Source organism: Prunus mume, linkage group LG3, assembly GCF_029339155.1.
Source record: "Prunus mume cultivar Tortuosa linkage group LG3, ASM2933915v1, whole genome shotgun sequence".
Classification (NCBI taxonomy): Eukaryota; Viridiplantae; Streptophyta; class Magnoliopsida; order Rosales; family Rosaceae; genus Prunus; species Prunus mume.
In genome coordinates, this window is record NC_142700.1 from 2,981,390 (window position 1) to 2,997,209 (window position 15,820).

The window sequence follows — 15,820 nt, forward strand, 5'->3', positions numbered from 1 at the left end:
TCTTGTTCAGCGATCGCATCACACGATTGTCTCCAATATAAATTACCCTTTCTCCAAAATTGAGTTGCTTGTTTAAAAATGGGAAAATAAAAATGAGAAAACTCTTATCAAAATATCTTCAAATACAATCTTTCATGAATATAACTGAAATATAAAAGATAGGATCTTTGCAGTATAACTTGCTCACCTTTTTCATTAGGTAAAGGTTTGTTACACGCTTAAAATGACTTACATGTTACACTGCATAACTACTGCAGGACCTCTATCCAGTACTTCTATCCAGACTACTGCTAAAAATGTAATCCATAAACAGGGAAAGTTTAAAATAAAAGGGAGGCTAATAATAATAACAACAATAAAAAGAAGATTTGGTGGGGCAATATTGATTCCATCACCAGGATAGGATGAGCCGCTAGTGAAGCTGCAATATCAAAAATTATATTGCAGCCAGTATATCTGGGATGCTTGCACAAAGGCAGTTCAGGTTTCAAACTTCAATCACTATAGTCATCTGAAACTGCAGAATCTGAGCCATCATCATTTGTAATCTTGTTTTGTATTTCATCCGAGGCATCACTCATATCTACATCCCCCTCTGAATCTTCATCTCTCACTTCTTCAATGCCATTATTGTCATCTTCAGAAGCATCCATATCTTCATCACTTGCTTCCAGTAAGCCCTCGTGCCATCCGCTGGAAGTCCCATCAAATCCAGTTTCCCAGTTTCCTTGTTCATATCCCACTGCTTGGTCCTCGTCTTCAGATTCCAATGCCTCTGCTTGTTCATATCCCTCGCCTTGTTCATCACCTTTCATATGGATCATATCTATCTTTTCATCATCCCATTCCTCACCCAAGTTTCTCGGGGACTCACCTCCACTCTCAGGGCTACTGTGTACGTCAGTCATGCGGCCCAGAGGTGTCCCCTCAACAGCCCTGTCCTTTGTTCTCCTCTTTCTAACAGTTCTGCGACCCCGTGCACTCCCTTGTCCTTGTGTTCTTTTCCCAACCGGTCTAAACCCTTGACTCAGATTCCCACTACCCTTTTGCCGACTTGCACCAGATTTGGAATTATTCACTTTTCTCTGCCACTTTTTACCGCGCCCTTGCTCACGACCTCCTCTACCACGTCTAAAGCTGTTTCGTGCACTTTTCAGGTGAGTGTTGTTCTCTTCCCGAATGTATTCATTGTGGCCTACTTCTGTTTGTTCAGACTCTTTCAGTGGGGCAAGTCTCATAGGGAGCTTCTGTGGACAAGAAAAGCAAATGTAAGATCACTCATTCATGGCACGTTGAAAGTTGTATAAACACTATCAACGTAAATTCAACATATTCTATAAGGGAGGTCCCATGCAGATAGACTGATATGTAAGATCACTTGTTCATTGACACAGTGAAAGATGTACAAACACCAACATCAATTACATATATGGCTAGCATATTCAATATTGGGGGGTTCCATCCAGCTAGACTAGAACCGCCAAATCTTCATAATATCACAAGAGTTGTATTTTTCTAAAAGAATAGCAAGCATTTGTGTCAGTAATCATACACCTGATTCTCTTTCAATGAGAGCAGAGAGAAGAACAGGAACACTCACCAGATATTCTTTGACTTCTTTGTCTCCGTTGGGCTCAGCTTTCTCAAGCTGTATATGTGTAATCGATGAATCCATCTCATGAAGCCTCAGAGCCACAGCTGCAGTGGTATGTGGTATCCAAGGAAGTAGGGGAACTGATCCACTGTCTAGAAAGTCAGGAACAAAAACCTCTGATTGTTTGCCGGTGCCAAGTAATTCCTCTGTCGCTGCAAAGTTTGATGACAGAAAGTCTCGCTTCACGGCAGTCTCAAGCAGAGTCAATATCTGCAACAAAGTTTGTCCAAAATTGAGCAACTCAATATATAAATTATGTATCACGAATTGACACATCATGAGCCATGGTCATACTGGTCCGAAGCTCACCGGTGAATAGAATACCATAACACGTAGAAAAATGCATGCGGAATTGATGGATAAACATTTCCACATGATATTTTCATATTGTTTGTGAAAAAAAATCAGGAAATTAATTTACATTATGACAAAGGTTGAATCATAAGAATGAAACTAGAAAAAGGTAAGACAACCTGTAGAAGTTCTTCCGTTGATGATGATGCATTCAGTTTCCCACCCCAGGTCTTTCGACGGTCTTCAGTCCAAAACGATTGAAGAGCTTCTGGTGGAATAGATACCTGTCAAACAGAATGTCAGTGATGTATAGACTCAATAAAATAAAATAAACAAGTGCAGATACATTAGATGCCACGTTCTTAGGCAAGCAAAACTCAAGATTATAGTAAAGCGATTAGCATCTCACCTCAACATGAGCTATTAATGCCTTGAGCAATCTTCTGGCCAAGGGAAGAGAAGTACATGGAATATGGGAATCCCAAGGTTCCAACTTCCTTTTTTCTTTACATTGAATCACGTGTTCGCTAAAGTTAAAATTTGCATAGAAAGCACTGAAAGTCTGATGGCAAAAAGCACAGTGGGAATCTTCAAAGTAGTAACAACTGAGGCAGAAATCGCAAACATCAAACAGTGATCTGCATCTCTTCTTCGCATACTTCAAGGCACAAAATGTAGATGAGCTAAAGCATTCTTTCCACATCCACTTCTGAAAATCTTGATACCTTCTCAAGGCAGCCCTTTTTTCAGCTTCATTTCTGTCAAGCTCAATTCTGAAAGAAGAGGATGTCTCTGCTGTATCAGAATTCAAAGCACAAACAGTACTGCCAGGGCTGTCGAAACCAGAAGGGCAATCAGGGCTAGAATCCATGTCGGCTTCATTTTTAACACGGTTTTTACTTGGGCCTGCATTGTTAGGACAATGTGCAGTTTTCCGAAAATTCTCCTTGAAGGATGCCTCAATCTTTTGCAACATTAAACGTAGATGGGATTCCCTAATCCCACGTGTGTCCAGAGATGTCAATAGAGCATCAAAGGCCTACACAGAGAATGGATTCAACAAATTAAAATAATGAAGTAAAAAAAAAAAAGCAAGGTTAAAACCAAATACAAGTCTAAAAGAATTGAACCAGAAAAGTATTTATTGACATTTAGCATCAGAAAAAGGTTCAAAGCGCAAGAAGCCACCATTATTGGGATACCAAGACCAAAGCATCTTAATCTTAACTTTGCAGAAAAAGGAATATAAGAAACTCTTAAAAGGAAAATTGAAACAGCATGTCAAATCTAACAAACATAAAATTTGATTCAACCAAGCAAGCAGACAAAACCTATTACAAATGTTTTGTAAAGACGTGCTGCCAACATCAATCACAAGACCCAAATCTTGATGATCAGATATTTTATTCCAATTGGTAACAAGGCCAGCAAACAGATAATAACGAATCAATTTTGCTAAGAAGCAAATGATGCCTAGCCCAACCTCAATTTACTCAAAAGGGCTGGAAGGGTCAACGGCAGTTTCTCCTAAGGAGGATGAAATGCAGTCATAACCAACAAAAATATTCACCAGTACTAAAATATTCTCATGTCATACACAAGCCCTGAAACAGATTATGAAACCCGTAAGCATTTAAGTACCTCTTCAGTGTCAATAAGCCTCCAACTTCCATTATTCAATTCAATAAAAATCCTGCCTGAACCAGGATCATTGCTTGATGCAGATGCAACAAATTGCCAGTATCGATTATGCCTGCGATCTTGACCAAGAGGCAGGGACCTATATGCATACATCTCTTCTGCTCTATGTGCAATATATGATTTTAACTGTGAGCGCGACCTTTTTGATGCATATGCAAGTTGCTGACTCAAGAAGTTGTCAGGACCCATGGAAATATCTTGGGCTCCTAAAGTCCTTTCAACAGGCAAACCATTAAGCTGATTCTGAACACCTTGTGAACCATGGATTGACTTTTGATTTTCTGCAGTGCCTGGAGATGCTTCGTTATTTCTATTATCAACATCCCGTACCGGGCTTTGTCCATCCTCCACTCCAATAACTTGTGTTTCAGATTTGCCTCCCACAAAAGATGGAAAATCTAATTTACCGATATTCTCTTCTTTTAGGCGACTTTTATCAAGCTGTGCTTCTGCCCACATTTGCTTCTTAAGAGCATTTGCAGCTTCTAAGCGATCCTGTTGAACTCGTGGTGTCAAATTTAACACAGAAAACACAACAATTCATTGATTTTCACAAAATTGAAAAAAAAAAAGTTTACCTCAAGAACAACACGGATGGAGTTTCCTTCATTTGCAACACCAATTAAGGTAACCAGGCCATTAAGACGCTCTTCCACACTGAGATCAGAATATTCCCCTTCTGTAAGTCCTTGAACCCATGACTCACCTGATTTGCTTTCATCAATCTCCATATTTTCTTGGTCAAGATTACTAGCACTAATATCCGCACCCGAAACACACTGCTTAGAGGAAGCACTAGGGCAGTTTGCATCTTTGGAACCACTCACTGGGGAAGATGAAACATCCTTTTCAAACTCATTTTGCACATTCAGTGCAACATCGTTGCATAAATCCTTTCCATTTTCTGAGAAAGTAATTACTTCATTGTAATCATCAGGGGATTTCTTTGCAACTGATGGTGTAGCTAAGTCATCAACTTCTGGATCATCATCAACTTCATCACATTCAAAGTCTTCGTCTCTTTCAACCTCATCAGCATCATCTCTTTCAACATCATCGGCATCTTCTGCAGCTAAAAACCCATTTTCAAATATCTGAATTTTCTTCCTTGCTGCAGAAAGTATGGCCTCGGCATCAGCAGGATCCTTTCTGTAAGCAGCTCGTACGCGATATGTTGAAGGAGCTATTCTTTCGAAAAGCTTAGTATCTCTTGTCAAAGCAACAGAAATTGAAGCTTCAGGAGTCTTGCTTGTTGTCAGGTCCCGAAGGCCAGATTTCTTACAGAAAAGAACAAATAACAGAAAGAAAAAAAAATCAGGAAAGAGGGAGCAAATAAATCCCAATACCAAAAAACTCAACTCTTGTCGCAAGACTCACAACAGAGTTTCTGCTAACATTAAATCAAATCACCTGAATCTTGTCAGCAAGCTCTAACACTGTTAGTCCCTTGTTTCCCTCAAGTGAAAGCACATGAAAAGCTGCAAATTTTACAGTTCCAGGAGTCAACCGGTGTCTAGATTTTCGTGGGGCTAGTAAGCCTTTTTCTTGCATTATTGCAAATGCATTTTCAGCTGCTGAACCATTGCGCAGATTAGAAATTGCATCCTGACAACCTTTACCCTGAAATTACGAGTAATACTGTGCGTTTTAGAATTTTTGGAATTTTAAAAATAAAAATAAAAATAATATATTTATAAACAATAATTATTTTAAATTAATAAATAAAAACATGTCTGAATGTACTCTATTGATTGAGCAAAATTAACATAGGGACAGCCACCTTTAAGGTGGCTTAATATGAATGAAAATTGATACTGCATTAGAACACGCCGCCAGTCTGAAAGTCCAAGATTTTAAGTCTTTGAGCCTTGTGCTAATATTACACTTCAGGCTAAGTCCAAACGATATTCATATGGGTTCCTTAGTTATTTATATTTTAGAGTTTTTTAGTAAAAATAAATTAAAATTCACTTTTGTTGTGCTTAGTACGCTAAGCCTGAACTAAATCACTACCTCAATTCACCCTTTCATAGAGTTCAACTCACAAATCAATACTGCGCGGAAAGAAACATCTATCAGGAGAGTCTGACCATGCGTTATTCCTTCTGTTTTTCAGTTTTTTCCTTTTACTCTTTCCTTAACTGATGAAGGGGATGAATTCCTATGAAAGAAAAGATAATAAATAATTGAAAAGAGAACCTCATCGTTATCAGGAGAGTATGACCATGCGGTACTCCTTTTCTTCAACCGTGGCCCAAATCCGGCAGACAGTGCTAGTTGCCGGAATATTTCTGGCCATGTTAGCAGATTTAAGTGCTGCTGCCAGTTTCGTATATCAAAGCCCCATGCATATGCCTGAAACAGAAAGTAAAATTCAATATATTTAAAGAACAATTAGGAAAAAGCAATAAAATGAACAAACAAAACAACTGCAAGCATGCATAGAGCGAAGATTACTCCTTCAACAATCTGTGGATGTCCACCACCAGGATTAGCAGCACCATTTTGATTTACTCCTAATCCAGTAGACGGAGTCCTTGCAACATCTTCAATATCTTTTATAATCAACCTCAAGAGAGCAACATGGATCTCTCCTAACAACCTTGAATCCTGATATCAAAATTGTATGGAATCAAACAACAGCAGAAAACAGATGAAGAACAGTTAACTAGAATGCACAATTTTGAAACAAAATAACTCATTGGTGGCTCACATAGTCATGAAAAGCTTGAACAAACTCATCAAGAGTGAAAGGCCATAACTCGAGAACATCTGCAAAGGTAATCAAAAATCTCCAAACCTGTCACCATCACGATACTCAATTATCAGAGCCAGAGGCATTAATTCAAATATCAGCAAGAAAATAATCTATTCAAAATAACGCATATGACAATATTGGAGAGAGCATTTAATTTATAACTGCATAGAAAAAACTGAAAACCATGAGAATCACATGCCAATAAGAGCATATTGAAGCTGGACCATAGATATTACCAACCATGCAGTGTGCATAAGGAAATAATGTAACCATCAGCCATACAAGAATATAAAAAATATACACATAGTACTTCTAAAATCTCATGTAAAAGGAAAAAGGAACGACGCACCATGAGGAAGTTACCAATATTCTCCTCTGAGTTGATCCACGGCTGAACTGCAAATGGTCTTTTTAATTGCACAGACTTAGGTGGGAATGCAGCCAGAGAATCTAAAGAAGAAAATCACCTCATCAGAAAAATTGGTAGAGTTACTACAGAAAATAAAGAGCCTAAACAATGAAAACAATCTCATGGAGTTGAGGAGGGGAACACAAGAATGAAATTCTCAGTGCAGAATGCCAAGCAACACCTACCTCTGAATGCATCAAGGTTTTGCAAGGTGTCAAGATCAATACAAATGATTGAGGATAAACCCTTGCTTGCAGCAGCCAACTCCATTAGTTCTAGTTGCTCATCCTCAATAAGCTCCATAGATTCTTTAGCAAGCCTGCGTGCAGTAGCCTTCTCAAGTGCTGCTTTGCGTCTCACTGCCTCTCTCTCTTTGCGAAGCTCTTCCTTTTGCCTCCTTTTCTCAGCCTGCAAGATAAACCCAGGAGAAGAAAATAATCAAGAATTTATCATTTTATGCTGAAAAATCAAAGATACAAAACAAATGCATTACATTAGTGGCTCCTCAAACTTACTCTTATATATTCTTTCTGCAAAAACTTTTCCCTTCGTTCAATTTCACGTTTTTGCTCACGCTTTGATCTCTCTTCCTCTCGCTGCCTCTCACGCATCAACCTCTCTTCTTCTTTTCGTCTCTCACGGTCATGCCTTTCCATTTCTTTCCTCATTCGTTCCTCATTCTATAAACAGAAAAATATCAGCATACAAAACCTATAGTTCAGAACAAACATTTTGGAGTGAAAAATAGAACCTTTCTCCTCAGAATATCCTGTTTCTCCAGCTCCTTCCGGATCCGAATCTCATGAGCTTCAACTTCTTTAGCGATTCTAGCTTCTTCACTCTACAAGGGAGAACTATTAAAATAATCCTTGATTGAGAAAAAATAGTTTTCGAATAAAATTGAACCGCACAAGTATACCTTGCGTTTCCTCTCCATTCTCAGCATAGAGTCATTAATTTGACCATCAGACAATGCATTAGAGTTTTCCGGTGCAACAGTAGGAGGATCACTAAACTGAGTATTAACTCTAACATTAGTAAAGGAGTCCCTTTGTGGCACACAGCCATCATCACCAGGAGATGGAAAGGCCACTGCTTGCCTCTCCTGCTGAGACAGAAGACGAACACGCGACACATGACCATGACCATGGACACCATGAACCCTTGACAAAGGCTCATTTCCAACTGCAAATGATGAAGCTCTGGCACTAGGACCATCAATTGGTGAATCTTGAAAATGAGATTGTGCGGCTTGTCCATATGCATCAGACCGAATACTGGAGTGATCTTGAAGAAATGGATATTCATGGAGAGCCCTTGGAGTTGCCTGAGATGAAACACATACTAATTCAATATGTCAACCACGAAAAAATCAGATGCACAAGTACACTAAAACCCAAAATGCATGCATCAGAAAAAGATATGAGTGTCAACAGTACAATATCAATTTAAATGCATCAGTTCCCCCTACATGGAGGTAAAGGGCAATGAGTTGTTTTGTCTCGGACTGCTTGAAGCCAGTTCAATCAAAGTAGAGTTACAAAAACTAGATGGACAAATCTAGATATTGCTGCAGTCATCTCGCAATACTCGGACTGAAAAACAAAAATAACATCGAATACCCTTATGTTTGTCCAACTCCCCATAAAATAATATATTTTTTCCTTTTCTTAGGTTAAGTGACACCACCATGAAGTAATATCATCAATATATTAGGCACAAAAGCAGCAGACATCAATGGAAAGTAATGCAGGAATGAGCAAGTACTAGCTCAGTTTCCAGAATACCTAGTCAAAGTCAAGGCTGCTTCTAAGGATATCTAAGTCAATATAGAACCAGGGAACCTATCGAGACATGCAACAGAAAGAAACAAGATTCAGAATTACAAGTGGTGATGCAATTGTGTTATGGTTATTTGATACAAATACATTCACTTTCTATTTCTAAACAACACATCATTTGAAAAGAGTATGCGTTTATCAGAGTTTCTTAACAGAAGGTTATGGTACACTGGCAAGCAGGAGAACAAAGTAGTGGTATATTTATTCGCTAAAAGAAAATCTAATACCCAGAACTTGGAAAATGAGAGAGCAAATGGACGCTTCTCTCATATTTTTAGGGATATAGCCACATAAGTTATAAAGGATGTATCATACTAATAAAAAAAGAGCAATACATGTATATCACTTAATGATTCACCAGCATATCATTGCACATGCCATCATCTGGTACATATAAAGTAATAACTTTTATCAAAGAAAAAGAGACAGACTTTATTTGGTTTTGCATCATGCCGCTCATATTTGCCCTCCAAGGCATGGGCAGCCCGCTTCTGCTGCTCTGCAACTGCTTCACCAAGCACAGAATCAAAAGGGTTAGCAGCAAACCGATTGCATACAAGAATCAGTCAAACAATAGGCAATAAATGCTAGGGTAATAATGTGGCCTTTATTGAGCAATAAATCATATGTTTTCGCAACTTTTCTGATTCCAATGCAATAATTTTAGGAAATAGTCCATACTTTTAGACCACCCCCACCACCACAAGATGAAAAAAATTGGAACTCAAACTTCTTAACATAATCACCACAGTGCATAAAGCCTCAAAGCAAATGTGAATGTTAAACTACACTAGAAACTAACTATTAAACTTAATTATTAAGAAAATTGGTGAACCAAGTAGCAAGTGTGATCCAAATGCATCTGGAAACTTGTAAAGCCCATGACTGCCATAAAATAAACAAACTTATTGATACATTTAAACATGGCAAAAAGAAAAGTCATGAAAATAATTTCTGTTTATCTTAGAGATGGGAATGCAAAATACAAATATACTCCGACAAAAACAGACCATCATAAACTCACTAGACAACTACAAGCACAAAATTCTCTGCATAATGCTGCAACGAAATCCCATATAAGTCAAGTACAAGGCATTGCTGAACTGAGCTGTATAATCAATTAAGGCAACCCAACAGCTATACCTATAGGTGCTCCGAACGCATCTGGCGGCAACCGATCGAACTCTACGCCGAGAACTGGCCCATCTTCCCTCAATGGCTCTCCCAATTGAGCTTCCACACAAGCAATGGCTCTAAGCTCCAATATGGACTGGGGTGACTCGTAATACCTCCTCCTCATTGGCACGTCGTCAGCCCCACTCCTGGAAACCACATTCCGCAACTCCGCATGCCCAAACGGGCTTGAGCCGGAGCCTGAACCCGACCCGTAATCACTACCTGGCTCAGACCCGTGAGCCAAATCATCAATAGGAGGCTCGGGCAAAGTGGGCACCGATTTCCGCTGTTTCTTTGCTGGACCCCCTTCCTTTTTGTCCTTCAATCTTCTGTGGCAGAACCACATCTGCAACTGCCGATCAGTAAGCCCTAATTTTTCCGAGAGCTCCGCCCTTATCGCCTCCGACGGGTAGGTCTCCACTGATCAAAAACCCAAAAAAAATAAAAGAAGCTTCAATTTTCACAGACAGTAACTATAAATTTAAAACAAAAAATAGAAAAAAATCGAGATTGAACTTACAGGCATAAGCTTTCTCGAGGGTTTCAAGCTGAAAGGGGGTCTTCATCTGGCGCTTGGGCTTGCTCTGTCCCTCACTGGAATTATTAAATTTACCATTACTGTTGTTATTTTCATGATTTTTAGTCGGATTTTCTCCTTCGGAAGCACCCTCCATTGAAGCAAGATCAAGATCTGGCAGAACAAAGCTTCTTCCTTCAAGCCTTCAAGGCCCCAAACCTCGAAACCTCGAAACCCTAGAATTCCCAAATCCTCATGGAGAGAAAAACAAAACAAAAACTGGGTCTTCCGAAAGCAAACAAACAAACAACGAAGAATCTGATTTCTCCTTTTCTCTCTCTCTATCTCTATATCCTCTCTCTTCTCCTTTCTTTAAACAAATACCGTAACAGTCAAGGAAAAGATCAAGAAAGAGAGAGGCGTAGAATTATCATGATGGAATAATGAGAATAACATGAATAAAATAAATGTGAATTTCGGGGATTGACATGAAAATATGACAACAACAACATCAATAACAACAATAATATCAAAAAATAGGAAAAGGCAAAATCAGGAACATAAAACCAACAGTCTTTCCTCACTCTAATTCCACCTTCCATAATTTTCTTATTTTTTTTGTTTTTCACTTTTCTATTTCTATTTTCTTTTCTTTCGGTCTTTGTTTTGTTTTTGTTTGCCCTTTTTTTTTTTCCCTAATTCGATGGGTACTTTCATACTTCGTTGCGTCAAACGATACGAGGCCCTCTTCTCAGTTTTAATGTTGCGCGGTTGGGCTGGCTAAAAACACGAACCCAAGATCCAACCAACAAAAATGAATTTCTTTTGTTTTTGTTTTTCTTCTTTTTATTTTGTGTTCCAGCGAGCGGATGCCGAAAACTCTCTCTTCGTGTTTGTTTTTAATTCGATTGACTTTTCAATTTTCAAGGTTGTACGAGTTTTTTCTTTCTTTTTTTGTAATTTTATTTTATGTTTTTTTTAATTGATGACTCTAATGTTATTGCAAGTGTGCTTGTGTTTGATTTCGAAGGCTTCTGTCTGGTTGTTAATTTGGGTTCTTTGTGATCTTTGGATGCGATCTTCGGCTGCGATCATCGAGCATGTCTTGTGTTGTTGCGGGCCCCGCTGTCCGCTTTGGACATCATTGGGCTGGGTTTTCTGAGCTGGGCATGTATTAACCACCAAAAAAGGTCAATCCACAACAAATTTTAAGCATGTTATATTTTCGCCTTTTATGTTTTTTTGCTTTTTCATTCTTGGTAAGTAAACATGTTGTTATGATTTTAACCGTTTCTGAATGTTTGAGCATTGCTTGAGAAGAGTTCGAGTAATGCTCGAGAGTCCCAGAATGCTCGAGTACAACTCAAGCGATTATTTTTCTAAATCTTGGAAGAAAAAAAAACTACAAGTCTTTATTGTTAATAAAATTAATTAATTTTCCAAATTTCACAACTTCCATTACTGAAAGAGCTCAACAAACTACCGACACCAATTAATCAATGATCATTGAATGCCAGCAGAGACTTAGCCGCCTGATTTGAAATATGCGAACAAGATCAAGATGTTCCTTTGGGGGTCTTGGCGTCTGAGCCCGTGGCAAGCTTCTCACCAGTGAGCAAATGGCTAAAAGACATCAGCAGAGGATATCATACATCTTGCTCTAGCTATAGTGGTCCACTTGAATCTCTAACCCATCTTTTTAAGGACTTGAGAGATACAGAGTACGTAGAGCTGGTAAGGTCCTTATCCTTTGCCCCCTTGCCGTTGGGTGGCTAAACCTCAATATTCTCCATTCCTAAGGCAAGAGTTTTTGGGTCTAGAGTGAGTTTTTGCCCTCTCAATTTGGTCACATGAAAGTAGAATATCTTTGAGCCACTTTCTCAAGCTCGACGCGATTCTAATAAAAACACTTATGAGCAGATATGAGAGTGGGAGTGAGAATGAACTTGAACAAAGAAATGAATTCTTCGTCTTAAATATCATGTGTATATTTCCTATCCTTTCCTCTAATGCATTACTTTACTTTTGAATGAATGAAGACCTACGCAAAACATGTAAATTGGCAGTTCATGCATGTCTCTAGATACAGATAGCAATCTATTCGCTCACATATAAAATCTCCATTCTGTTGACCACTTTTAGGCTTCCATCCATAGGAAGAGCTCATTGTGAGAAAGATAAAAATTGATACATTATTGAATTTCCAGTCAACATGAGACCATTGCAAATTAGAATGTCTTTGTGCTCTCAATCAATCGGAGAAAAAAAAAACGTCGGAAGGGGGAAATAAACTATAACATGGATAATAGATAGATACTCAATTTGCCATTTCTTCTGAAGGGAATTTATGAAATTTACAATGCAAGGTTCCCTCCATGCCATTCTTCCCTTCTTCTCATGCAGCTTTCCCTTGCTGGGTTTTACGAACCAAAAAATGGGTCAGAAGAGCAATAATATTAGACAGATAAATTTTTTTAATGGAATTGGATGCAAGGGACTAACTGCCACATGCATGAGCTAAATTTAGCTATATCTGACTTACTCGTTTCTCTTCTTCTATTTTGGCCTTGATGTAAGAGTAGATTGCCACTCCTGCAATCGCAATGGCTGTCCCGATACCAGTTTGTGTTGAAATCTTGTTGCCTGTGAGCAGCAAGTAGCAATTAGTTATACAAAAGAAAAAAGGAAGTTGAAGAAGCAAAAGCAGAACCAAGCTGAAGAAAAGAAGAGCCTTACCAAAGACCAAGATGGAAAAGCCAATCACAAATACACGTTTCAGCACATTTCCAACTGCATGTGTAAGAGGTGCCACTCTCTCCAGGGTATTGGTGGCCAACTGATAATTTAAAAAAAAAAAAACAATAACCATTCTTATGATTTCATAACAGGATACTGATCATTAACTTGGGCAACATTTGAGTTATTTTGAGAGGATTATCCTCCTACTATTACAAAGCCATAGAACCATAAGTTACAATAGAAAGTAAAGAAAACAAATGTACCTGATTATAGAGATGGTAGAACAATCCCACCCAGAAGAGATCAGAAACGAACTTGACAAGACCTACTTTAGCAATTGCATCATTGAAGCCGTACTTAATCAGTTGAGGCCCCTCTACCTATGATATGAGAGAGGACATTGAACCAAAATTCATCACAATTTTTGTTTCAGTTGCACAATCAAACTTCAAGGGTTCTCAAGTGTAAGTTTTACTCACGATGAGAGCCGGTGGAATGCAGACAAGAAGAGCAATGATCGAAATATAGGCATAGAGATTGGTACTGTCCATATCAGTCTGCAAAACCAATAAAACGTTATACAAGTAAGAAGCAATCTTTAGCTCCCTCCCTATGTTCTGTCCTATTCAAAACAAAATGCTAGCTAAAGTTCCAGAGCCACTCACCATGGCTTTCTTTGAATAGATACTCCTGTAGGTAAAGGAGATGTTTGAAATCATAGCACTAATGAAGCCAGTCCAGTTGAATGACAACTCAGTCAGCGATGCCATCGACACACCTTCATTTTAAAAGTACGTAAATACTAAGTGAGCAAAGACAGTCTGAATAAATTCTCATGGCTCATAGTTTTTGGGTATCTGCATGATTTACATTTTCCATATTTTTCAATAGTATGATTGCAACAACGGGATGAACATAAAGAGAAAGGCATACCAAGAACAACAGGAGCCAGGGACAGCCATAGAGACAAGGGGATTGATTGTCCGAGTATAAATTGCGAAGCAGAGGCATTGAAGAATGGCTCAAGAGCTGCAACAAACAAATTCAATGTCAAAATGCAATAATTAAAAGTGCACTTGAACAATTTTGGTCATTGTACCAAACATATGAGAGCATAAGATTTGTCCTCTCACCTTTGATGGTATGTGTGAAGGAGACCGCAACGGCTGCAAATGAGACATTGCTGGTGACGTGGCCGAGTGCATGGCACACGGCCACAGGGATGAGCAGCTTCAACAGGTTTGAGTCAATAGGCTGCACGGAGGCGAGAAACACCAGTCAGTCACATAAACAACCAACTGAACAGACTGAGATTAGCATTATGGGCCTGGGCCTGGGCCTGAAGTGAGTTCACTTACAGCGCGTTTAGGAAGGCCCACTGCCCAGCTGATCAAACAGTACACCACTCCGACGCCCAGGTGCACAACCGACACAAAGCTGCACACAAACCGCAAACCCACTTATTCGACCCAAAAAAAGACCGCAAACCCACTTCATCAGAAGTTCAGGACACATACCGAATTCATATGGCTAGAACCAGCTAAATTACGCCTGAACATGAACACATATGCTATCCTACGCATTTTTATTTATTTGTTTACAAGAATTATAGGTAACGAAAATTTGAAAATGGCACACTTACTAGGGATACGGGAAGTAATTGTAGATCTTCTTGTTCATGATGTTGAAAATCACGTTCAGAAAATACCTGCGCGACAAGGACGACTCCGTAATTTCACATACAAGAATTTCTCCAAAAAAAAAAGCCTGAAAAGTTTATAAAAAAACGTACCACATGAAGAAGAAGAAGCCGGTGAGGATAGCCGGGTACCTGTCGAAGAACCCGAGCGGCGCGACCTTCGCGTCCCTGTTAAGAGCACCGAGTCAGGCAGAAAAGGCCAAAAAAAAAAAGCATTAGTCCGGAGGCCGACACGGGCGAGTCAGACCGAGTCGGAACGGAAGAAACGGACCTCACCCGGCGGAATCGTTTCCCTCGGTCGGAGAGGAAGCGGCGGCGAGGCAAGGCCGGAGAATCTCCCTCTTCAAAGGCGAGGCCTCGAGCAGCAGCGCGGGGCGGAGTTGCCTTCCCCATATGAGGTTCCCGCCCTCGCTCACGGCGCCGATCAGCCGAGCCGAGACGAACGAAACGGCGGCGTTTTCCCTGGGAGATGGTTTGCGGTGGCAGGGGAGGGCTCCGAATGTGGTGGCGCGTGATAGCACTCGCGACTCCATGATTGCTGGGGGAATGAGAGTAAACTCTGAGAGAGAGAGAGAGAGAGAGAGACAGAGACAGAGACAGAGTGGAGAATGTGGTTTGGGAAGCTGCAGTGAGCTCTTATTGGTGATTCAGAGTAGACACACAGCACAGCAGAGACAGAGATGATGCGCACCGTTTTGGAGTGGGTGTTCGAGGGCGGTTAATTGCTTTTGTTTTTGTTCGTCTGGGATATAATCTGTTACGACGCGGGACAGGTTAAATAAAATGCATCCACCAGTGAGATTAGACGAAGAACTTGAAATGGTGAATCTGAGGGTGTGGAGAGGTCGATGATGGCGGGATACGGTGAGGTGAGGGAGGGAGTATGGGAGGTTATGGTCGGGACGGGATATGTTTATGGAGGAGAGTGAGTGAGGGAGATAGGGGAAGAAGTTGATATGACTGTGGAGGGGGGTGGGGACATCTTATCCCCAGCGTAAGGCTCACGAGCAACGAAGATTGGTATTGTTTTGA

The 15,820-nt window shown here is 39.8% G+C and overlaps 2 protein-coding genes across 4 annotated transcripts; both read right to left on the minus strand.

The window, feature by feature from the left end:
- Positions 1–166: 166 nt before the first annotated feature.
- LOC103324817 (homeobox-1) lies at positions 167–11,075 on the minus strand. Of its 2 annotated transcripts, none has more exons than XM_089049148.1 (18): positions 10,354–11,075; positions 9,801–10,253; positions 9,089–9,162; positions 7,736–8,143; positions 7,568–7,657; positions 7,332–7,496; positions 7,002–7,224; positions 6,757–6,857; positions 6,363–6,449; positions 6,107–6,259; positions 5,849–6,004; positions 5,060–5,269; positions 4,228–4,926; positions 3,590–4,144; positions 2,358–2,987; positions 2,128–2,232; positions 1,601–1,864; positions 167–1,247 (listed from the first exon to the last, which is right to left on the minus strand). In XM_089049148.1, exons 1-18 carry the CDS (start codon positions 10,505–10,507, stop codon positions 495–497), a joined length of 5,280 nt encoding a protein of 1,759 aa, XP_088905274.1. In that variant the 5' UTR covers positions 10,508–11,075; the 3' UTR covers positions 167–494. The 2 variants fall into 2 exon arrangements, with proteins under 2 accessions (XP_088905274.1, XP_088905273.1); XM_089049147.1 differs by having other exon boundaries at positions 9,089–9,165; positions 10,354–10,832.
- A 1,441-nt stretch (positions 11,076–12,516) lies between these two features.
- Positions 12,517–15,768, minus strand: APE2 (Glucose-6-phosphate/phosphate translocator-like protein). 2 transcript variants are annotated; one of them, XM_008226930.2, is made up of 12 exons: positions 15,065–15,768; positions 14,882–14,956; positions 14,732–14,797; positions 14,448–14,526; positions 14,223–14,343; positions 14,023–14,118; positions 13,755–13,867; positions 13,569–13,646; positions 13,353–13,469; positions 13,087–13,186; positions 12,893–12,993; positions 12,517–12,763 (listed from the first exon to the last, which is right to left on the minus strand). In XM_008226930.2, the coding sequence occupies exons 1-12, from the start codon at positions 15,319–15,321 to the stop codon at positions 12,746–12,748; spliced, it is 1,221 nt and encodes a 406-aa protein (XP_008225152.1). In that variant the 5' UTR covers positions 15,322–15,768; the 3' UTR covers positions 12,517–12,745. The 2 variants fall into 2 exon arrangements, with proteins under 2 accessions (XP_008225152.1, XP_016648570.2); XM_016793084.2 differs by having other exon boundaries at positions 15,060–15,715.
- Between the last annotated feature and the right edge of the window lie 52 nt (positions 15,769–15,820).